This window comes from Rissa tridactyla, chromosome 7, assembly GCF_028500815.1.
Source record: "Rissa tridactyla isolate bRisTri1 chromosome 7, bRisTri1.patW.cur.20221130, whole genome shotgun sequence".
Taxonomy (NCBI): domain Eukaryota; kingdom Metazoa; phylum Chordata; class Aves; order Charadriiformes; family Laridae; genus Rissa; species Rissa tridactyla.
In genome coordinates, this window is record NC_071472.1 from 23,359,960 (window position 1) to 23,383,544 (window position 23,585).

Below are 23,585 nucleotides of genomic sequence, written 5' to 3' on the forward strand. Positions count from 1 at the left end.
TTAAGGTAAACAAAAGAAAGCTTTAAAAAAACTCCAGCATAGAGAATATAGCATTTTTAATATGTTTTTTTCCTCTTACGATTTTGTCTAATGAGCAACTTGAAATATTGCAAATATTACCATCCAACTGTGGAAGAATTGAGTGAGATGATGTCATTTGCACAGATGAGGGAATTTCACAATATTAAGAAACAAATTAAAAATAAAAGTTTAAATGTTTTTCCAGTGTCCCTTTTGAATTGTGAATGCTCTGAGATGTTTAAAAACTGGAAGTTCACAAGACACTTAACTTTTATGTAAGCTTATAGAATTTTATTTCTAATTTAAAATGTTTGTCATGTGACGTATTTCATGAGCACGCATTCAAGTGTAGTGCTGATAAGATTCAAAATACTGTTGTAAGAAAAGTTAGATTTGCCTTGCCAGCTGAGCCAAAACGTGTATGTTTGTTTCATTTAATAGAAGGAGAAGCAGAGAATGTGGCTCCTGAAAAGCAGGCAGTATCTGAAAATGGTGAAGTACCTAATGATCTTCCACCTCAGCCCATCCAAAGGTTTGTTCCTGTCCTTTACTCTGAATCAAACTATGATATGTTTGGAGGTAATACAGTCCATTTGAAAACAGCAAGGAAACTTGGAGCAGTATGTTTCTGCTAGTGGTACCAAATAATAAATGTTATCCCACGTATGGTTCCCTTTATTCACTTTCATTTCCTTCTATAAAGAAAACTTGAACATTGTGAAGTGTTTTGGACTTATTTTCTTAATCCATAAAATCCTTCGATGTAATGTTATTAAAATATGAGGGACATGTGGCGAGTCTAATGAGAAGAACATTGCATTACATACATGACTTTCATAAGTGTGATGTAACGGATAAGATGAACTTGCCTTTAAAAAGTCCAATTTACTTTTTCTTTGCCCAGTGAAGGATTATGTAATTGTATCACCTGTGAAAATTATTTTTTCCTGTTTACATTGCAGTGTGTACTGTTAATGCTAAATTTGTTGTTAGCAGTAAATAACTGTGCTATACACGGGTTATTTTTTAGTGAAACAAATCATGAGGTTTCTACACAGAATCATAATTTTTTATTTTAGGAAACGTTTTCTAGATTTTTTTTCTAGAATCCTGTGAGGATAGCAAGTAGTGTGATATTGAATTGTATACTGGGGATGTTTTTGATGTCTTTATGCATCGGCTGATTTACTTAGCTTATGTGTATTTACATGTCTGTTCCTTTGGGGAACATGTGAGGCTTCCTTTTATAGTATAAATGAAAAAGCCTCTTTGTTATTGCAGGCGTATTCCCCGTCCTAGCAGTGCAAGACCAGCACCACCCCGAGTAAAACGTCAGGAAAGCGCAGAGGTCTTACTTCCGGAAAGGTAAAGAATGTGGGAGATGCAGAGCAGATGTTTCTAACGCTCGTGCCACAGTATTCTCTGATATTCTGTGCCTCACCTGCTGCTCGACAGCTTTAGCATGGGTCACCTCACTGCTCATTGATTTAGACTGGAAAATTCAAGCCTGCTTTATTTGTTTTATAGTTTCTGCAAATCACACACAGAATCACAGAATGGCAGGGGCTGGAAGGGACCTCTGGAGATTGTCTAGTCCAACCCCCTGCCAAAGCAGGGTCACCCAGAGCAGGTTGCACAGGAACGCGTCCAGGCGTTATCTAAAAGTTATGGTTGGTAGTACCATCTGGAAGTTAAAAAAATACGATTTTTTTTTTCTGCCTTTGAGAACTCTGAAATAGATAACCCTAGAACATTAATCTAAACTACCACTAGAATGTATCTGTGAAACATGCAGTAAATGTCCCATGCTCAAAAAAAGCATGGAACAGCCATTTGTAACTATGTCCAAAATGGTTTACAGGTGATATCTGGTAAGTGCTGCTCACTAAAGCAGTGTGTTTAGAAGGAAAATAAACATCCTTTTGCAAGAGAAGGATATCTGTTTTCAGAGTTGAGCTGTGAATGGAAGCGAGAATTTGATGTGCTCTTAGTTGCTGCTGTTTTATTTTGTGGGAGAGAGGAAGCGAGGGAACGGCTCTTGCTTCTCAGATCTCAGTAGGTTTGGACAGATCTTAATAAGTTTTCATTTTGTTGTGTCTCTCTCAGGAGCGGTGGTGGTAAAGCAGTCTCTAATGTGATCGTAGACCAGCAGAATTCTGATGATGATGACCAGTTTGTGGTGGAGGCAGCACTGCCACTGCCAGAAATGCCAGAGATGGAAGCGGTCTGTTAATTTTACAAATCTTACGCACTTTGTTTGTAACTTACTTGTTTAAGTAGCTTCTAGCTGAATGTTTTTGAATAGTTGTATGTTGTAGCAGTACCAACTTATTGCAACTAAAGTTCTCTTCCTGCATATATAGGAGCCAGAAGTGGAGCTGCTTGAGGATGAAAAGCATGGTATGTTTGCTTTTACATGTTTTTTTATATATATATTTATATAAAATAAACCCATGAGTTTAAACCAAATGCTGAACACTTAAAATGCTGAATAAAGCAGCAGAATACCTTCTGATGGTAGGAGCTTGCAACCTTTGCAAGAAAACCAGAAATTATTTATCAAATGCAGTCTGGTTTAGTTGAGAAGCTGGATTTGCAACTGATGTTAAGTCAGCAGGTTTTAGAATTCTGCATAAATGTCATAAATTAAGGTTTCTTAGAATGTCAGGTACTGCTTGTCAGCTCTGAGATATAAGATGGTATTGGCTGTTCAAGGCAAGTCATAGAAGAGCTTTTAGAAAAATTGACGGACCAGTTCTTAACAACATCTATGCTTACTCCTGACCTCAGATCTCTGATTCAGGGGCTTCCATTATGGTTCCACTGGATGTGATTCAGGCAGATATATTTATCTGCATCCAAAAATTCCTTGCAAACAAATATATGTATATTTCTATCTATAGCTGTCACGTGAAATCCTTGAATTCTTCCAAAAGAGGGGTGCAAAGGAAAAGCCTTTGTGTTAATACAGCTCAAGGATCTGGTTCTGTACCAAGAGTCATTCAGTAAATGCCACTGATGATACAGTTTGATTTAGAGGACACTGGAGAAAATAGGTCGAATAACAAATACTTTGTATCTCAGTAATTAAAATACATAATAGAATGCTGTTCATGTTGCTCTAAAAATTGTTACATTAAAAAAAATTAAGCAGTTGGTTTTGTCTGAATGTTTAAAACAACATTTTAGTGCCAACTCCAACCAATGCTGAGAAATATACTGATTTTTCAACAGGTGGGCTTGTAAAAAAAATCCTAGAAACAAAGAAAGATTATGAGGCATCACAGAAATCATCAAAGATGACAGAGAGGGTAAGATGGTAATGAACTTCAAAGAACTGTGAATATTTAATATTGTAATCGCGATCTTTTTCTCTGCCTTAAATGTGTTTTTTCCATTTATGATCAAGACTTTCTCCTTGATGTGTTACGCTGCTTTTTCTCTCCATCAATATCTCTGTCAGATATTGTTACCTTCTCTGCGTAGTGCTCTCTCTTTCTTCCCTAAAGCTGTACTTTTATTCTTTAAAACTTAGCTGTCTTCCCGGTATTTGAAGAGCAGTATCCTATTGCTCAGCAATCATTATCATTGTCTAAAAAAATGGGATCTCTGGTGCCGTTAACCATAGAATGTATTTTCGTATCACCAAATGTTTCCATACTAATGTCCTAGCATAGCCCAGCATTCAGGTCTGAGTCTATGAAGTGATTTGATTTGAGTTTATCCACCATCAGTAGCTGTGAAAGGCAAAATGGTTTTTGTTTTTGCTGGGGTTTTTGTTGTTGGTTTGGTTTTTTGGTGGTTTGTTTTGTTTTGTTTTCACAGCTTATAAAGGGTCTAGAAAGGGTCTAGCAGTGACCACAGACCAAAAGCAAAAGGTTTGAAGCCTCCTGATTTCAGTGTCTTCCTGTGACAACTGGAGAGCTCTTACTTTTTCAGCCTTGCAGAGCTCATGTTACAAGAAGCAGCAAAAGGCAGAGAATTTAGATGGACTTTTCTGATCCATTGGCCATTTGGAAAGTTTCTAAATCACTGAAGTAGTTTGATGTGCTGGTGAGGAGGCACTGAGGAATGCAGTGCAGAGTGCTGTTATAAAAATACAGACAGGTACGTCATGTTTTGGAAAGGCGAGTGCTTTTCATGAACTCTTAAATCCTCAGTTTCGATCACATCTTCTCATTGTTTTCAAATGATAATTCAGTATTGTAGGCTTTTACTACCTGTATTCTTTTTCAGGAACGAGCTATATTTTGGCATACTGTTTTAAGATGCTGCAACTCAGACCTCAAAGAGTCCAGCTTTTCACAGAGCACGAAGCTCTTTCAAATAGCTGTCTGAAATCACTAATAACTTTCAAAGCCTTGACCACCTGCCTGCCTCTTTCAGCTTTATCAACTGTAGTAATTTGGCAATGAGTGATGATGTTATGATGGGTTTTGAGCAAAGTGTACAGCAGGAAAAAAAAAAAGTCCCCGAGGGACTTTGGTAGACAGTAGACTGATTTAAAAAACTGGTCTTATCTAGAACTTGTATGACTTTATAATTGCTTCAACGATCTGCAGCAAAAGTGACACAGTGTTAACTTTTAGGATTGGAATTTTGGAAGGGTAAAATCAACAATTGTTTTAAATAGAGATACTCCCATATGCTTTTGTGTCCAGTGGTAATGGGTTATGCTGCCACACAGACCAGCCTTTTCATTCCTTCCCCAGCAAGCTGAGAAAGCTGGGATGGCAGATCAGACCCTTGGGGGAGTATCTTCCTATCTGAAGTTTGGGACTATCCGAGATCTGGGCCTGCTTGGCTGGAAGAAAACTCCTTTCATGCATTGCAAGGGCTGAGATGACAGAAGGAAATGAATTTTTAAAATAGGAAAACACCTTTAGTTTTCCTGTTCATAATCAGTTATGAATAGTTACAGCTTTATCCAACTTGCTGATTTATATACCATTTATTATAAATCTGCAGCTTGTAACATATGCGTACTGATCATTGAAACACTGTTGGCCATTTCTAACGAATGCGTCTGTGAAAATTTGCCTCCTTGAATAAGTTCTGTCTTTATATAACTCTTTGGAGAAAAGAAGGGTTAAAAGTTGATATCGCTGTTTATGCAGTAGCTCTAAAGCTCATTACTGGAGAGCGTGTTGAGCTGGCACTTGTGAGAACAAGAGATACAGCTGTTCCTGTTCCTGCTTTTATAACTAGGTGGTGCTGTTGAATCATCAGTCTTGAGACTAAGTTTTGGGACAGCATTAGTATTTCATTTAATAATATCTTCCACCAGTACGTAATTGTGCTGTAAGCTGTACTGCTCGCTCTTGTGTCCTGTCAGCTTAAGCGCTGGACATAGAAAGGGACAGTGGGGGAGGGTTTACAAAACTGCATGGATTTCATGCTCGGGAAGCTACCTCCAGTGTTTGTGCTAAATTTTCTGGGTTTTTTTCTGAATAAGAGTCACTAACTAAAATGATTCCCTTTTAACCCCTTATATTTTTTTAAATGCACGTGGGCAATTGTGTCCTTCTACAATAACCATTTAGGCCCGTTGCCTGTTTTGAGTCTCTAAAACATTCATTCAGTCCTTGTTTGTCTTTTGTTGCATCTTTTGAAGCACTGATCTGCGTTAGCAGCGCTGATAATAGACAACTAATTCTAGAAAAAAAAACGTGCTGACTTCCTAGTCCATCATGTGAAAACCTGCGTACAACACTAAGCTCCTGGAATATCATCTGATCTCATATCCAAGCAGCTGGCTGCTACTGCCGTAGGTTTCTTTGCTGCTACTGTTTTTCAAATTATGTTGAAGAAGTCATTGCAATCCAGAGAGGAGAAGCGTAATTTTCCTGATAGCAGAGGAAAAAATTATTAAAAATGCTCGGAGTTAGTGACTGGGACTTGACAGATGTAGTTCATGTCGAAAACATGAGCTGGAGACATTACTGAATCCTGGGAATTTATTTTAGAGGATAGAGACACTGTGACATGGGAGACAGTAAAAGTAAAAAATACATTTCCAATGTGATGTTGCCTCTGGGAATGTTTCAGGGACCAGATATGCGGAGGGTAGCAGGTGGGGGTCCGGCCTTCTTGCGTGGCCCCAGCATCACGAGCATGCCTCATCTCTGAGGGATGTTCCTAACATCACGAGAAAGGCAGCGGTAAGATTTATTCTTGTGAAACTGCAGACCAGCAATTTTGGGAGGAATAGTTACTGGTCTGTGGAATCTCTTTGGAGAGAGGCAGCAAAAGTAATTAAAAAGAAGGAAGAGTTTCAAGTGGTTTGTTCCTGCCAAGTGGTCTAGGCAGGCAAGTGGAACCACGTCCTGTTATGTTGATGGGACTGGGAGAACGGGTCAATGAACTCTGGCCAGTGCTATGTTCAAATGGCCGTAGGTTTTGTGCCAGGTCTGGCTCTGCAGTCTGCTGGGAAGCCATATCAGTCTGGGATTTGACCATTTCTCCCCAGACTGTCAGCTCTTTCATTTAATTTATTTTCCATCAAACTCTCCAGAAGAAATATCTTCTACATCAGTATGCAACTGTATTCCAAAATGTATTATGCGTCGGAGAGTAAAATGTAATCGTACTTCTGTATTTTGGAGTAAGGGAACCAAAAATCCAGTGCAAATTTGAAAGAATACTTGCTTTGGGAAATTACGCCTGATGGAATTAAAGTTATCCTTGTGTCTGTCAGTAAGAATGTTCGTCTTCCCTTGTTTTGCTGAACTATTCAATACATACAAAATAAATGAAATATTTTCCCAGTTATATTCATAAGTCTTTAAAGCCTCGTTTTTCTGCCCATTGGGAAAATGAAGCAAGAAAAAAAAAATCCTTGTAGTCTGAGTGCTGGAACTTTTGGCTAATATATTATTAAGTCCGATATTCATCAAAAAAATGTTCGATGGGTCTACCTGATCTATTGTGGATTAATCAACTAGAAACTAGGTGAAGTTGGTGGATTAATACTTAATCCAAATGTAACACTGGTGAACTCTTGGGGAGGTTTCACACCTTTACTTCTAACTGCCGATTGCTGAGGAGTATTTATTTGGGTTAAAAGCATTCCTCTGAAACCTCTTATGTGCTGCGTTTCCCAAACATGCATTTGCTTTTTAAGAAGTTTTAATAAAGAAAAAGATGAGGAAAGAAAAGAAGACTGGGACTTTCATCATCTAGGTTTTGCATGTGCAGAAACTTAAAATAATATACACAATTTTCAGGTCAAACAAAGAGGTCATTCTGGAAATACACAAGATTTTTGCTGCCTTGATTAGCTGTGTTCAGCCTAACAAATTCCTAAAAAGACTTCCTAAATGTATTTGTTTAGAATCTAACCCTCTAATGTTAAACAGAGAAAGAAACAGATGTTACATTTTGTATTCCACTTCATTTATTTGATGTGTGGAAAATGTAGGCAGGTTATTAAATAGTTTTAAGCAAGTGGGATCACAGAATTCCCATCTTTGCACTACCAAATACAGTTCACAGGCTTCAGGAAAGAAACAGCTTTGAGGTTTGTGCTAGGAACAAGTGATATTAAATAGCTTAGCACCTGGATAATATTAACTTTAATTACAAATGTGATAAATGAAGTATGTACTTCTAAGCTTAGAACAAATACAATCATTGCTGATTCTGTTTGTTTAAAGTTCTTCAGGTCATTGATTTTTAGGTTAATACATCAGCTGCATGACATTGGGTGTCCCCTCCAGTCAATGCAATTAGTAACGTGTCATGTTAACCAGATGTATTCATACGTCCCACAATTTAAGTGTTTTGAAGAGGCTCACCATTCAAGACCACAGCTTCTCAGCATTCTGCCAGCTTAATATGTCATAAGAAATGCTGACAGTAAAATTTAATAGGACTTACCTGCAGAAGGGCTTTCATCTTTTTGTGACAGCTCTGTTTATGATGATGTGACGTTAACGCAGTGATCTGAATAAAGCTGCAGTGAGAAATTTTTGGTGCAGGCATGCAATTCCTCAAAAACAATAACTGTACCCAGCAGTCTGGTTATGGACAAGCACCATAAGAGCTTAAATTGAATGAGTGTTTGCATGAGTGTCCTTGTTACACTACTATCTGCCCTCTCAGGAAAAACACCTGTGGTCCCCAAGTAATTGTGTAACAAGCTGTGAACACAGGAACAGGTTTTTTGTCACTCTTGGCATGTTCCTGATATCATGGCTCCTTTGCATGGTCTTTGCACACAAAATGTTCTCTCCTGTGGGTACCAACATGAGACAGCAGATGGATATGTTAAACAGAAAAAAGGACACATAAAAGTGCAGTGAGCCAGCTGTGATTTCCATCCCTAGGAGACGATGCAGTTGCACCAGTTGTGTAGCAGCAGTGTGTTGTAGGACACGGTACAGGTGACTTTCATGTATTTCAAAAAGCTTATCAATGGATTTGGCCAGGATGTTCTTCTGGGGCATAGGTCGGTGTGAAAGCAGTTGGTTGACACAAGGAACATGTTTATTGCTAATTCTTTTTGAACAGGAAAGAGACTGCTCTTTCAAGAGAAAGGAGGTCATGGACCCAGAGTTTCAGAAGTGTGCGCAGAAAAGGGAAGCTGGGCAGGACTGGCCCCCAATATGCCATTATAGCTAAATTAATACTATCTGCTATCGTTAATAACCGCTAGAGCTGTCTCTTGGCATGTGTGTGGTCAGAGCCGTAGGATTCTGCTTAGCGTGCTGAATACTGCACCAAATATGTGAGGTTTTATGAACTGACTTCTCCCCAGCACGGGCTGAATGTGAAGTGAGGCAGGCTGGCTCTGGGGGCTGGGGTGGAGTATTTATGTATGTCTGAAAAATCCAGCTCTCTTTAGAAGTATCGAATGTGAACTGGGGGGAAAAAACCACACCCCTATTTTCCACCCCCCCACCCCCCCCCACCCCCCAAAAAAAAAAAAAGAAGAAAAAAAGCTCCCTTTAAAAGCTATACTTTTATTTTCTTTTGGTGCCTTCCAACTCAGAAGCAGGTCAGACTAACTCTGGTAAATCTAATGGTAAAGAACATTGTGTCTCCAATTCCTTGGCCTGTTACTGAACTTGGTACCTGGCATAAGCAGAAAAAGCATCCTGTTCATTTGAAATGATTTAACATTTACTGTTTTCCCTGTTTCTGTGAAAGAGTTTCTTACGGTGATCCCTAGTGGATAGTTACAATCTACTTAAAATGCAGACTCTGTAAAAACCAGGAAAAGAAAACACTCTTTATGATCAAAAAGTATTTTTTACAATAAAAAACCCACCTTGTTGTTTTTGCATTGAATGTATCAAAATTACTTGTCCAAAATGAAGTTTCTGTCCTGTCCTATAGAAAGAGGTAGGGGGGAAATGGTACAGCTCAATAAAACTGTGATTACTTGGGTCTGTTTTCATAATGGGACATAATATAATAGTTAAAAGGGGCTGTAGAAACTATAAAGTGCTTGATGGATGTTTGTTCTAATTTGATTTCTATTTAAAAACTGTTAATTAAAAAATGGAGACAAAGGAGAAGCTATATAAAAGTAAGCAAATACTTTTTCTAGAAATAAACTTTTCAAACAGTGTGTGTGGGGGGGAAATATTCCCTCTTTAGCTTAGTAGATGTCAGGCACTTCAAATGCCCTCAAGAGCCCAGCTATCGGAAATGGATGTCCTATGAATGATCCATTTTTACGAAGCTGTGCACACGTCAATATTTATACTAATTGCTTTAGCGAGGGTAAATTAAACACAAGTAAATTCTGGTGGTTTCTGGAGCCCTGTTGATAATTTCCCCTTTATTGATGGAAAAAAAAAAAATATTCCTGCTTTTTAATTTCTCAGGTCCCTGCATCCGAGTCCACGTTGTGTTCTGTTCACATTGAGGTAATGGGAAAGGCAGACTTTTTTCCGGGAATCCAAAATAAACATTTATCTTGGTGCCTTATGAAAAACACGAAGGAAAGGAAGCGTGTTGGGCCTACAGAAGTGATACAGCCTTTTATATGGGGATAATTTATTGATTCTTGGGCTTCTGTGAAAGGAGAGTTCATTGAGGTGTACGGCCTAATTAAATAGACTGGAACAATTCGGATTCTGGCGTTTTTCTTAAAACTGAATATATCCTGTTACATGTTTGTGCAAAATGAAGCAAGGTGGCATTCAGGACTCTTACCACCCACGTTGTCTGTTGTAATAAGCCATCTGCCATAATTCTTAGTGATTTAAAAGTGTGTCCCACATCGATTTTAACCTATAACTGTAACTATGAAACTGAGAACAGACAGTATGGCTTCCCTCCCCCATAATTACTTATAATCAGCAATAGCTGGCAAAGCTTGAGTGCTTCAGGGGGATGATTCTCTGTCCTGGGCTCAACTTTCTGTAGATTGCAGGAAATGTAACGTGGCATCTTGGTAGAACAAGTGTTAATGAAATGAAAGAAAGAATTGATGGTTACTTTTTAACGTGTGTGAGGAGGGACAACAATATGCCAGTGGAGGTACTGCACCTTCAGGTGTTGGGAAATTTTTCTTGGGAACTTGAAATTAAGCACATCTCCTTTAGAGAGATGCACTAAAACTCTTGCGTGTTCTTACACCACTTCGATATCATATCGTATGTGTTTCAAAGACACTGGGGTTTTTAACAAGCCTATTGATGTACCGGGTTAAGTCTGAATAGTATTTAATAGACTTTTAGTGGTAGTATATTTCAATACTTGAAATGACTTTGGATGGGATCATATTTTGTCCTTTTTATGTCAGTTTTGAAGAATTGAACCGCACAAAGAGTGTGCTGGAGCTACAGGGACACTAAAATTATTTTTGAATATTTACTAATACACTTTAAGGGCACCTTCCTGATTCATAGAAAATATTCCATGGTGTTTTATTTCCACTTGAGCTTTTCAATCTCAGCTGTGTATTTTAGCATGGAATATTTCAAATTGTTAGCTGGATCTGTATTTTAAAGTACACAATTCTGGTTTGCTTGTTTATGGAATTGAGGGATTTTCACTTATTATTTATTTTCATGCTATACTTGCTGGTGTTGAGCGGTGTGGTTACTTGGACTACGTAGGTATCAGGGAGGCCACACCAGCATTACAAGAATGTAAAACATTGAACTCAGCATTTGGAAAATAAAAACGAAGCATTCTTCAGGTTTTCACACACCCAACTATATCCTCAGATAATGGACTGGCTAAGTCTTCTCGCTTCTGATATAGTTGTATTTGAAACAAATTCCGTATCTCTTGTCTGTGGCTTCTTATAATGGATGGTGGGGAGGAAAGTGGTAAGCGTTTGATGCACTTAGGAGGAGAGGAAAAACAAGGCAATGGGACTTTGTCCTGGGAAGCTGTTGGATCTGGTACAGCTCTGCTCTGCTGCTGAACTGAAGGTGGTTGTCTTTATAGGTAACTTCCCGATTACATGTGGAAAGTGTGGTGCCATAGATTAAGGTTTCCCTATGGCTTTGGTGGAACACAACATGTAGCAAGGACTAGGAAAACAGTTAGAATAGAGTGCAAAGGGTTTTGAAACACTGTGAGCGTGCAGATCTGCTCGTACATCTTTACTACCTGCAGCAAGGTGGTGGGCAAAAAAATATTTCCAGAAGCGAAACTCCTGTTGACCTGAGATGTGTGCTGATGTGTGTGGCTGGTGTGTAGGACCCTGTCCTGTCATCTGTGCCTTCAGGGGCACCCAGACAAAAGCTCTCTTCTCTGGGGAGCTGCAAGATCAGGATGGGAGAGAATGCTGAGGATGTCCATGGGAACGCCAGTGAACGCCAGTGCTCAGAGGTTGGCCAACAAGGAGGCCCAGGGGAGAAGAACTGCTCAACCCTTAGCAGCTGTGCTTGGAAGGAGGGTGCTCACCAGCTCACAGGGCATGAAATGGGTCAAGAAGCAGTGCTTTCGTCTGTGTTGTAAAGGGTAGCAAACACATGGGTGGCTCCAGAAAGTATCTAAATAACGTGCTTTATGTAATGTGGTATAATGAAACACCTGCTTCTGTGAGAGAGGTATGGATCGAGTGAGAAGGAATTAAGATGAGTGTTATTTTTAACAGTTTAGCCAGCACTCATGAATTGACTTAGGAAGTGAAGGTCACAAGTTCAGCAGCATTTTTCACTTCAGCCCACTTCCTAATTAAAGAACTTTAACGTTATAAAATCGCAGTAAACTCAGAAGTCCCCCAGTTTCCAAGCGCCACGTGTGTGGTAAAACACAAGCATCAGACGTAAGTAAATCTCAGCCTTCAAATCTTTACAAGTATTTTTCTAAAAAAAAATTATATATATATATGTGTGTGTGTATATATATATATATATATATATATCTATATATATCTGAGTTCATCGGTAAGCCAAGGGCTGCTGAAATGTGTTTGGCAGTAGTCCCTGCTGCCGCCAAATGCAGCTGAACAAACAGCCCACAGCTCGCACAGGAAGACGGGCCAATTGGGTAGGAGGGCAGGAGGGGACAGGGTGGCAGATTCGGTGTCCCAGCACAAGAGAGAAGCACACTGCCACCTCTGTCTTTATGTAGCCGCTAGGAACTCCGCTTAGCAACTGGCTGATGTTGCGGTTGGGGTGGTAGAGAAAGACCTTTCTAGTTTTCTGGCATACATTAAATGACCAAAATGACTTTAAATAAACTTTACTTAAAGCTGTGTGTGTCTTAAAGGAAAAACTCGGTTTGGGAATTCGAGCTGTAGGGCTCTTGGAAAGAAAGAAAAGTTAGGTTTTTGTTCTTGATGGGGGAGAAAAAAAAAACAGCAGACTTTTCTTTAATGGTGATTGTTGTTTTCAGGGAAGGCTTTCCTGGAATAAGATTATTACAGTGTGTTAATAATGTGGCATCACTGCTTTTTTTATGGCATGCTTTTGCTCTTCGTGACTTCGCCGCTTTAGTGAGCACTTTCCCTGTATTCAACGTGCAGTAAGCTGGGAGGCTTCGGGAGGCTGACCACAGAGACTGCTGGCTGCACACGAGGGAAGCGAGCACAAGACCAAATTAGTTTCGAGCAGTGGAGTTTATTGAGGCCACATCTGCAGCCTGCATGATTTTACAGCCACTGTTAACAGAAGTACAAGGCATGGAATAACCACTGTCTCTTTTAGCTGTGCAGCATAAAGCGCTATTATTAGGACCAGCATTAGGAGCTGAAAATCCAGATACAGGCAGGGGAGGGAGAGGAGCATCTTGAAGGGAGCAATTTAGAGAACTAGAAGGAAGCTGTGCTCTTCAGCATCTGCTGTAGCTCCTAAGTAGCAGTAAAAGACTACGGCAAGCAGGTCCAATGAATGTTCACGGTGTGGTAGCCTGTAACATGATGAGTGGGGATGCTTCTGCTTCTCCAAATTACTGCCTTTCAGATTTTCTAATCGCCTTCCTTGAGAGTTTAACGTGAACCTTTTTTTCAGTGTCATTATGCCCTGTGACTTGCAGCAGTATTGAGTGAATGCCGATCCACCAAGTCCTAGTGCAGGGCTCTGGAGTGATGGCTGTGACAGTCCAGCCTCGCCGTATAGAGTCTGCGGGGGACGATGGATGGATGGATGGATGTGCCATTTACACAGTGAATGCATTGGCAGCCAGTGGCAGCAGCAGACTGATAACAACGGTGTTACGTGTCTGTTGAGAGCTTCTGTTTAATAATGCCACATTAAGCCACAGAAATTTCCCTTTCAATATATAGAAATAGGTTGAAATAAACGATGATTGAATGTGAAAGCGGTTTTCCACCCCTTACACCCGCTACTTTGGGAAAGATCATGTTGAGAATGAGAACATCAGTGAGGTAATTTATAGGATCAGATACTAATTTTACTTTTGTCCACTTGTGATCTGTGATCAAATGAAAAGCAATTTAATATTGCTGATGCTATTGCACGGTTTTGTAGCAGTGGTGACCTGGATATGGTATGCTTCCTGCTCATCTGTTGCTAGACTATGGCTTTATTTCTTCTCTTTTACTGTAGGAGGTCATAAACATTTCCTCAGATACTTCACAGTTAGCAGGCTCTAAAACGTTCTTCATTCCATACCTCGCATGCAACAAACGTTTTTCCTACTTTTGATACTTGCTCTCTTATTCATGCTTTCCATTAGGAGAAGCCCTTTGTGTCGGAGGCAGCTAGGAAGAAAGAGCGAGACTTGGTAGCCAAAGAAATTGAGAAGTTTCAGGTCTCTATCCAGACTCTGTGCCGGAGTGCCCTTACGCTTGGCAGGATCATGGATTACATTCAGGAAGACATGGATGCCATGAAGAACGAGTTGCAGATGTGGCGGCAGGAGAACAGACAGCATGCAGAAGCTCTACAGAAAGAGCAAAGGTGAGTGTGGTGAGGGAGAGTTTGATTTATGTCTCAAGACAGATTTCTGCTTTTAGGAGAAGGGAGGGTTTTGCTCACTTTTCAAAGCAAATTTATCAGTCATTTTTGTGGTTTGGGGAATTTTTTTTTGCAGTCTGAATTGGTTTTTGAAGTGTTAAAGTCTTACCATCTTTTCATCTCAATTTCGCACAATGTCCGTGACAGCAGAGATGCAAATGTTTATGTGAGGTGAGAGGGCTCGATGTTTTGTTGTCTTCTCACAAATATATAAGGAGCAATGGGGGAAGAGCTTAGTAAACAAACTAGTTGTTGAATCCAGACTGGCAGTGTGTTCCGGAATCACAACCTGCTGGCTTTGTGCCATTGAATTCAGCATGTTCTACAGTTGTTGCTGTCTATGCAAGGTTAAAAAACAATGTTGGAAAGACATGAGAGCGAAGCTGACATGCATAAGAGAAACAAGGAGGTCAAGCCTAGAAACAATTTCTTTGACCCTGCTTATCTCACCAATGTGTCTTTATGCTCCTTGAAAACACAATGTCCCTTCCAGTTGTGTGTCCTGATCTTAAACATGAGCTAGATACCAATCTTCTTGGATTCATAGTCAGCCTAGGTAGATTTGCTGCTCCCTGGATCCACGTGCTTCATTCAGGCAGGAGCAAGCATGTGTGGTATTCTTAGCTAAGTCCTATCTTGGTAGGTAGCAATGTGTTAAATGTTGGAAATTTACAGCTGCTGGCTTAGTCCACTGGCTGGGGTGGGAATTAGGGCTTTGGTTCACATATAAAGCGTAATGATGTTAATTCCTTGCACTTACATAGCACCTTCTATCCCAAAACCTTGACGAGCTTTAACACTGTGGTTGGGCTCTGAATGTACCACCTCTGCAGAGAGAAAGGAAATGCTCTTGGGCTTTATTTTACAGTCGGAGAAACTGAGGCATTGGCTCACTCGCCTTTGCATCACACCTAGCGACAGGGAGCAAGTCTTGGGCCTTTCTCCAGGCATGTGCTTACTCAGTGCATCCACTTCGGCCTTGCCAAACAAGTCATTTATCCTTCAGCTGGTTTCCCAGCACGGTGACTTTACATGCTTTGCTGGCTTTGTACGTCCCCTGAGTTCCCAGGCAAAGCATACTGAGGACAAGACTGTCTCCTTGACGTTGGTGCAGAGGGAGAGAGGGAGTGGGAAGAAGGAACTGCCTGGCTGATTTTTCCTTGCAGATTTATGTCATACCGAGCTTTACAATGGCTGGCTGTTTCGTGGGAGACTGCGGGCAGGCTAGCATCCCTTCAGCAGAGCCGCTCGCTTCCCTCTCACGGGCGTATCCCAGCACTTCACAAGGTTTTGTATGAGATCCCAATCAGATCAGTGTCGTGCTAAGTCATGTCCGATCCTTCGGGAAAGAATTACAGAGTATCAGACATGAAGAAGACAATGCTTCCCATATGTACTGGAATTTGGATGTGTGTCTGTGTTTTCTTTGCTTCTGTGGAAGACAATTGAAGGATCCCCATTGGGGAAATGTTAGTGCAGCTTCTAGCCACACTTTTTGTGATTTATGCTAATGTGGTCGAAAGGAGGGGAAAGCTAAATGATTTTGAGACGCGGACTTTAGCTAATGAGCCCTCAAAGTGACTGGGTAATTCAAAATGACAGCAGGCTAGTTCGGTCTGTCATTTCCCTGGCTGAGCAGTGTTCTTGAAGATCAGAAAAGCATTACAGAAAGGGGCACATTTGTTTTAAAGCCAAAACAGCCTCATTCACTTAAGATGTGTCAGTGTGCTTGTGGTTTATTAGCATGGGATTTATTAAATTTCCTATTAGTGTTGGATTGCCTGCCCTTGTCAGCAGCTAGCGATGGGTCCGTTTTCATATACCTGGCTTCTTCTCAGATGTCTACCTGCTGCAGCTTGGTGCTGCTGGTCGCTGCTGGTTTGCTGGTTTATTGCAAGAAATAACTGGTAGCAGGTCAGCAACCTCCACAGTAGTTGTCTTTGTCCCCCTCTGCCATGTCCTTCTCTCATCTAAGCTCTTGCGATGAGGCCCAGAGGGATGGCTGTTACCACGTGTATCATGGTAGGACCCAGGCGCCCCTGTAAAAGGTGGGTGTCCTTAGAATAATAGAAAGGTTTGGGTTGGAAGGGACCTTTAAAGATCATCTAGTCCAACCCCCCTGCCGTGGGCAGGGACATCTTTCACTAGATCAGGTTGCTTAAAGCCCCATCCAACCCAACTTTGAACCCTTCCAAAAATGGGGCATCCACTCCTGGTGGGTGGTTCTTGTTTCTCTGGTCCTTGTTGTGTTTTGTCCCACAGACTTAGGGAAATCCTGCTTCACCTCTGGGCCAGGTGGTTGCAGCTTTTGGCTGGGTAACGTGAAAGAAGTCCTTGACGTATACATAGGGTGGGGTGAAATAACTGCAAAGCAAAGAGATTTTAGCAGAAAAGCTCGATTAACCAAGAAGTGACTGTTTCCTGTTGAGTTGTGGGGGATCTCTCTTGAACAGTATTATTCTCTGTCCGTGTTGTTAGCTATGCTCTTGTGCTTCTTATTCTAAACTAACTTTCAGGAAGGGTGGGCGCAACTTAAATTCTTTGCAGACTTTCAGGTATTGAATGTACTTTCTGGGAGACAGAAGCAGCATAATGTTTCCAATAACATTACGCTCTTTGTGTCTCTTTCAGTATCACGGACAGTGCTGTAGAACCATTAAAAGCGGATCTGGCTGAACTGGAACAGTTGATTAAAGACCAGCAAGACAAGATCTGTGCTGTAAAAGCTAATATTTTAAAGAACGAAGAAAAAATCCGGAGGATGGTTCTTAACATAAACCTGTCTTCGAGAAGGTGAAGAAGAGGAATTAAAAAGAAAAAGCCTTGGGACTGACTGACATTCCTACCAAAAAAATAAACAAAATAGCAGAGAAAAACTAAGATATGCCTTGTTTAGATATAAAATGTTTAGGCACCAGAAGCCTAAAAATTGTATAAAATCCCATTATTGTGTTGATCTATAGATGTTGATATGATCCGGGATAAAATTATATTCATTTGAATGCTCAGGTTGCAGAGCTATTAAAATAACTTGTTTATTTAGATGTGGACTGCTGTTACTCACCAGGTCTTCACAGCCTTCTTTCCCTCCCAGGCCTGTTGAGCACAGTTTCTGAGCCAGTTCTCTTTGCATCTCCTTCTCATTTCCACTGAGGTTACTTTTGAATGCGTTGTCATGAAAAATGGGTATTGGATACTTGTTTGCCCCCTTAAAAAAATGTTCCAAACTTCTGCAGGTCAGAAGGTTCCTGAATCCCGTTCGTTATTAACAGGGAAAATTATCTACAAAACAATGGCACAAGATCAAGAAGTAAAGCCTTGTCTAACTTGCGGTTCCTTGCACCATTACAGAGATGATGTCATGTTTTCAGAGCTATCAGGAATCTTATTAGGAACAACTGAAAGTGCACTACGAGCATCACCATGTAAGGGAGCAGAAGTATTTTATCTGCACAGGTGTTAATTCCATTTTTATTGCATATGTTCATTTGGAAAGGATTAGCTTAAGTACCTGTTTCCTCCCAAATGCGTGTTCCTGTAACTTTTTGTACATGAATAATTCCACTGATTTTTTTTTTTTAGTTAACTGCAGATGTCTGTACTGTTTTCCTAATGACCTCTTGAGTGTACTGCACATTAGAGTCCAGCTTCACTTATTCCTAAATCTGCAAAGAGTATTAGCGTAGACACAACTGTGTGACACTGCATTGAGCGCAGAAGGCTTTAGTCCCCCGCAAGGCTCTTCTCTCAAGATTTTTATAATGCGCGAGCACATCTTCTCCTCCCATGCTGTTTGGATTGTGTGTGAAGTCCTGGTGTCCTTTTTTTTCCTTCTTTGATTGGCAAATCTGTAGGGTTTTTATTTCTTGGTTTCTTTTTCTGGTATCTGGACCTTGAAAAACCTACCAAATGGATCACTACCAAATAGCGTGAGTATTTAATATGTTAAATACAGACATTTTAAAGGGCAGGATGCTTTGCTGCATGGGGTTTTGGTGGGGGTGGAAGTAGGAGACTTGTGAAGGAATAGGAGAAATATTCTGATTTATTCTTAACAGCACATGACATTATGCTTTTGCTTTTGAATTGTCACTTAGAATTTTTTTTTATTTAAATATCTGAACTTAAATGGTGAAGCAATATTCTGGGTAGGGTCCAGCGAAGCAGGAGTCCTGCAGTGACCCAGCCCTTCATTGCCACCCTCTCCTACCGTGCATTGCTTCTCACCCGGGGTTGAAGTCTGTCCACTGCGTCCTGGGTCTCATCACGTGAAGGAAAGGGGCTCAGGGTGTCCACTAGACTCCCCAGAGCCCAGAACTGATGGTGAAAGCCTGCATGGTCAATATATAACTCCAGAGCATTTTGAATGCTCCCTCCCTTCTCCCTTTAACTAATTGCATCCAAAAATACGGGTTTGGTTGGATTGCTTAGACCCCTGCTTAGCTGGTGTGTGACCCCATGAGCACGAAGGGTGCTTCTGTTGCTACTCCTAGAAGCCACCCTTTATAACCGCAGAGAGATTTGTTACCGGTCCTCCGCCTCTCCCGCTCCCCTTCTGCATCCACAGACAAGGCCTCCCTCCAGCGCAGTGCTGCTGAGCATGGGGCTGGCAGGAAAGCAGTAAGAGGAGACCAGTAGCAGGGTGTTTCAGGTGTTCTCCAGGGACATGAAGTAACTTCACTCTGCCCTGGGTTAAACAGGATTTAAATTATGACTTTTCCTTTCCCTCGGCTACTCCATTTCACCAAGTTTCCCTTACCAGACCCCTTCTCCTTGTCTTCCAGCTGCTGATGGGTGCTGCGTGCTCTTTGTGTGGTGGCATGACCCATGCATTCATCTGTCCTTGTGTTAGGAGTGGCTGTCTCCTGAGTCGGGGTGGAAAGCCCAGGGCTCATATAAACCTGGGGCTTGGAGACACTGATTTGGTTCCTGGGAGACCTTAGGAATGGCTTCTTGCATCTTTATGCACTTACTCCTTATGCCTTCTGCATCAAATACCACTTTAAACAAGAATTGGTTAGTGTTAGGGTTTAATAATGTGTCTGAAGCCTCCCGCAGTCTTAGCTGGCTCTCTGTCTAGGATTGCCTTGTTTTCCAGGATGATGGAACAAAGCTACTGCCTTGGAGCTGAGGCTTGGTTTAAGTTTAAAGGCAGGCTGAGGATGCGGCACCGAAAACGCAAATAAACGTCTGCGCCTCGTGCAGGGGAAAGGAGCCTCTCTGAAAATGGCTCAAGAAGAATGTCTCTGTGCGCACGTTTGCCTGCACCTCTCTTGTACGCAACGCCTTGCCCGTTCCTTGGGCTTGCGGTTCAGCTTGCGGGTGGTTCATTAGCAAGGGGAGCTTTGCTGGTGCTGTGGTTTGGGGGTTAAAACCCTTACATTGTCAGGCCCCTCTGGCGCTAATGGAGCCTGACAGGTCTGGGAAGCAAGACTTGCATTTGACGACGTGCCTGACATTCCGCTCTTGCGCAGGTCAGGAGGTGGCTGCCAGCCCCTCTGGGTTAAGGCTGGGGAATGTTTCTCGACTGAAAAGGTGGAGCTGCTGGCAGGATTCCCAAACGCAGTGGCTAGCCAGCCAGGGACACCACTGGGGCAACGGGACCTCACCAGATCAGCAGGACTCAGGGCCAGGGGGAGAGGAGGCTGGAAGGGGATGGTGGGGTTGAGCTCAGAGGTGTCTCCATCTGAGGACATCAGTGAGTGCTCTGGGTGTTGGAGACTGTTCCCTAGGATGGGAATGGAAGAAGCTTAGTTCTGTGTTCAACGTTGCAGAAGAAAGGAATTCTGAAGGGTTGAAGTGTGTGGAATGGGACTCGGATGGAGTTTTAGGTACCGGAGGGCCCAACTGTGGTTGTGAGGGACCCCCTGGTCACCTGGGACCTCACCCCTCAATTCCTGAGACACCAGTGCCATGTGTCTGGAGTCCAAATACGCTGGCCATCGAAGCTGCTTCTAGATTCAGCCCATTTCTTGGGCATTCTTTAATTCACCTCATTGTCAGGCTGAGCTCAAAAACAGGGCTCCCGAGAAAACCTCATTTCTCGGCATTGCCTTCACGAGTAGCCTTGGGCCAGAAAGCTCAGGTAAAACTGTTTGCTTTGCCAATGTCTGAAGTTGTGAGATTTGTCTCACCCACCCATGAGTTTGCGAGTCCTTCGGTCTCAGATCCCACACCTTAGCTCCAAGATCAGTTAACTCTGATCTAGTTAAAGATGTCCCTGCTTACTGCAGGGGGGTTGGACTAGATGGCCTTTAAAGGTCCCTTCCAACCCAACACATTCTATGATTCTACAAGAGAGCGTCCATCTCATGGAGGCTATCTGCCAAGGTTTCTCATCCATCTCAAAGATGGATGCTCCGAGGTAGCAGGCTCTGCACACTCCTCCTTCCCCAAATTCTCCCTCCCCACTGGTACCTTCCATATGGAGACAGGTTATCTAATTCAATCAGCTGGTTCAGGGGCACAGCTCACTCTTGGTTTGGTTTCTGATGGGACGTGGTTATGCTTGGAGGCCTGTAGATGTGGAATTAATAGTTTTGCAAATGAGCAGCTCTTGCCAGAGCCAGCACTGGAGTGTTTGTATTCCAGCCTCGGAGGCTAATGTCGTGTGGTTTGTCTCTTCCCAAATTGTGTCCCCAGGCTGCCTGCTGATCAGGGAAGGCAGTTCTACCACTGTTCACATCTCATTATATTCACCAGCTTGGGCAAAGGGAAAACCAGCATCATTATTTTTACCTTGACACGTGAAAGTCCTGATCACATGTGTGCAACCCAGGACACAGTGCCTCCAATGCAGCCCTGGTGCATGTGTCCTCGCGTCAGATCTGGGTTTCTCCACCCTGTTGAGCTGGTGCCCAGTGTTGCTGTAGCTCCCTCTGGTCTGGCTCGGCGATACTGGGTTGCTGTGCTGCCGGGGATCTGAAGAGCAGATGGAAACTCCTTCTGCTCGCTGAGCCAGGAGGACTGAGAGGGACACGTTGCTTCCTTTGTAGCCTGCTCTTGCTTTCGGCTGACTCCTCGCTGCAATTTGCTGTATTGGATTTCTTCCTCCATGAAGCCAGAATAGTTCAGAGGCCTTGGAGACAGTCTCTTGCCTATTGGGTTACTTCCCACGAGCACATCTTGGAACGTAAAGGGGAAAATGCCAATTACTTTTAAATGCTTTAGAATTGCAAAGCACTGACTATATTTCTGTGTCAGTAGAGAAAAGCTTGGCATTTGTAAGCCACCCAGCCAGCCCCTTCATGATTTAGGGGATGCAGCCCATTGAAAGCTAATTGAAACTAGGCTCCCAAACAGCTTTCCTTTAAAAATTAAAAAGCCCTAATGATTTTTCTTTTATTTTTTATTTACCAAAGCACCTTGGATCTATCCACTGAGGAGACAACCACCGCGGCTTGACACTGCTTGCTGTGGTTGCAGAAGAGGGCAGGACCATGGCTGTGGAAAGCCTTCTTTGGGTGTTCCAAGGGTTTTGGGAATGCGTCCTTCTCTGACAGAAGAGTCCAAGGGGGTGGGCCAGCTTGGGGACCTTGCATATTTTAGACAGGTGGACACAGTCTCAGCTGAATTTGCCCTCTCCCTCTTCCTGGGCTCTGAATGCAGGTGTAGAAGTGAGTCAGTCTAGTTCGTGTGATGGACTCGGGAGCTGCCAGACGTGGAGTGATCTTCAGCTCTCGGAGAGCCCCAGGTATGTCCCACGACGCCCCGGAGAGCTGCCTGCGACGCCGAGGCATGCCTTTTCCAAAGCGCTTCCTGCCATGTTTTGTGAAAAAATATTAAGAAATAACATTTCCGCTTCCCAGTGAGAAATTTAATTAGAAGGAATTAAAAGCTATAGTTTATAGTTTAATTTAACGTGATGAAAAAAGGATTAGCTCCCTCCCCCTCCTACCCAAATCCCAACCTGAGATGATGGCAGCCTAGCCTCCGATTGCATCCACAGAAGGGAAACGCTTACCAAGAAGAAAAGGGAGAGAAATTCCATCCCAGATTTATGACTTGCGAAGCAGAGGTTGCATGGGTTAGCCTTATTTTATGTTGCACTGGCTCCCACAGACTTGACTTTGTTGTGTGCCCAGGAATGGGCTGAAAACTGATTTTTTTGGCTGCTTTTGCAGGTCACTTGTGTGCTCAGGTGCTATTTTGAGCCACTGAGGCTCTCAGTTGTGTGTATGTGGCAAAGTGTGTGTTCAGACGTGCGGGGAGCGTGCGCTTGTCCCTGCAAGGTGGTATTTTTCCATCCCAGGTGGTTTCACCTTTTTGGTGGGTTTTTTTTTGGCTTGTGATAGTGATTAGGAGCATCAGGCAAGACGTCCCAAGGGGTCTGGCCCCAAGGACACTGGCATTGTAGGGTTTTCCCCCTGCCATGATCAAGCCAGTTGGGCAGTAAGGTCTGGTGTGCAGGAGAAACGCTTTGCCTGGTGGTCCCTTCTCCAGCCCTTCTCTGTGGTAGACTTTCCGAAGCAGACATCCAGTGCTCAGGGGGAGAACCCACATGTGGCTTCTTCCTTCAGGATCTGTCAGGCTTGTGGCGCAGCCTGATGCGTTGTTTTTGCCCTAAAATGACCTCTGGGGAATCTTTGCACATCTCAGGACTTCAACAGAACCAGGGAGACTTATGGTAAAGGTAACAGCAGAGTCGTGCTGATTATCTTTGGTTGTGCCATTTATTTTACTCAGAGACGAGAGGTGGGGAGGGGTGCCCTGCTCTGAGGTGGTACAGGGAATCCTTCTCCTGGCAGCCTGGTCATGCCTTCCTTCTGCACCAAGGAATAAGCTGATCACCAGAGCTGGTACTGGGGTGGAGCTCGCCTCCTCCATTTACTGGAAGTTTGGGAAGCAATGTGGCAGGATCTAAATGGGTCGGCCGGGAGGCATGTGAGGCTGGACCAAATGACCCAGTGATGCTACTGTAGTATCTACACTTGGTGGCATTCTCCCCAGATGTTGCACCAGAGGCAGCCAGGACACATGGGAAGAGGGTGCCCAGCTATTGTCTGTCGCAGTACTTCACCCAAAGTGCAGCACTGGGAAACGGACCCCAGGACATGCAATGGAAGTACAGATGCTACCTTTGAAAATGCATCCAGCCCTGGAGGACAGGGACTCCACCTGCTGCGCTATTTAGACATAGACATAGAATCTTCATGGCTGGAAAGGACCTTTGGG

General features: G+C 42.6%; 1 protein-coding gene across 6 annotated transcripts in view; it reads left to right on the top strand.

The window, feature by feature from the left end:
* The window catches only part of TRAF3IP1 (TRAF3 interacting protein 1), a 44,681-nt gene extending 27,228 nt beyond the window's left edge, over positions 1-17,453 (top strand). For 3 of the 6 annotated variants that reach the window (XM_054209600.1, XM_054209602.1, XM_054209601.1), the window contains 7 exons: positions 463-553; positions 1,303-1,386; positions 2,128-2,245; positions 2,385-2,421; positions 3,256-3,332; positions 14,131-14,354; positions 17,043-17,453. In XM_054209600.1, the coding sequence (XP_054065575.1) occupies positions 463-553; positions 1,303-1,386; positions 2,128-2,245; positions 2,385-2,421; positions 3,256-3,332; positions 14,131-14,354; positions 17,043-17,208 (797 nt within the window). In that variant the 3' untranslated portion in view covers positions 17,209-17,453. Of the gene's footprint in view, positions 1-462; positions 554-1,302; positions 1,387-2,127; positions 2,246-2,384; positions 2,422-3,255; positions 3,341-3,846; positions 4,129-4,257; positions 8,791-14,130; positions 14,355-17,042 lie in introns of those variants that run through there. The other 3 variants (XR_008467785.1, XR_008467784.1, XM_054209603.1) reach the window with 3 other exon arrangements.
* Positions 17,454-23,585: the final 6,132 nt, after the last annotated feature.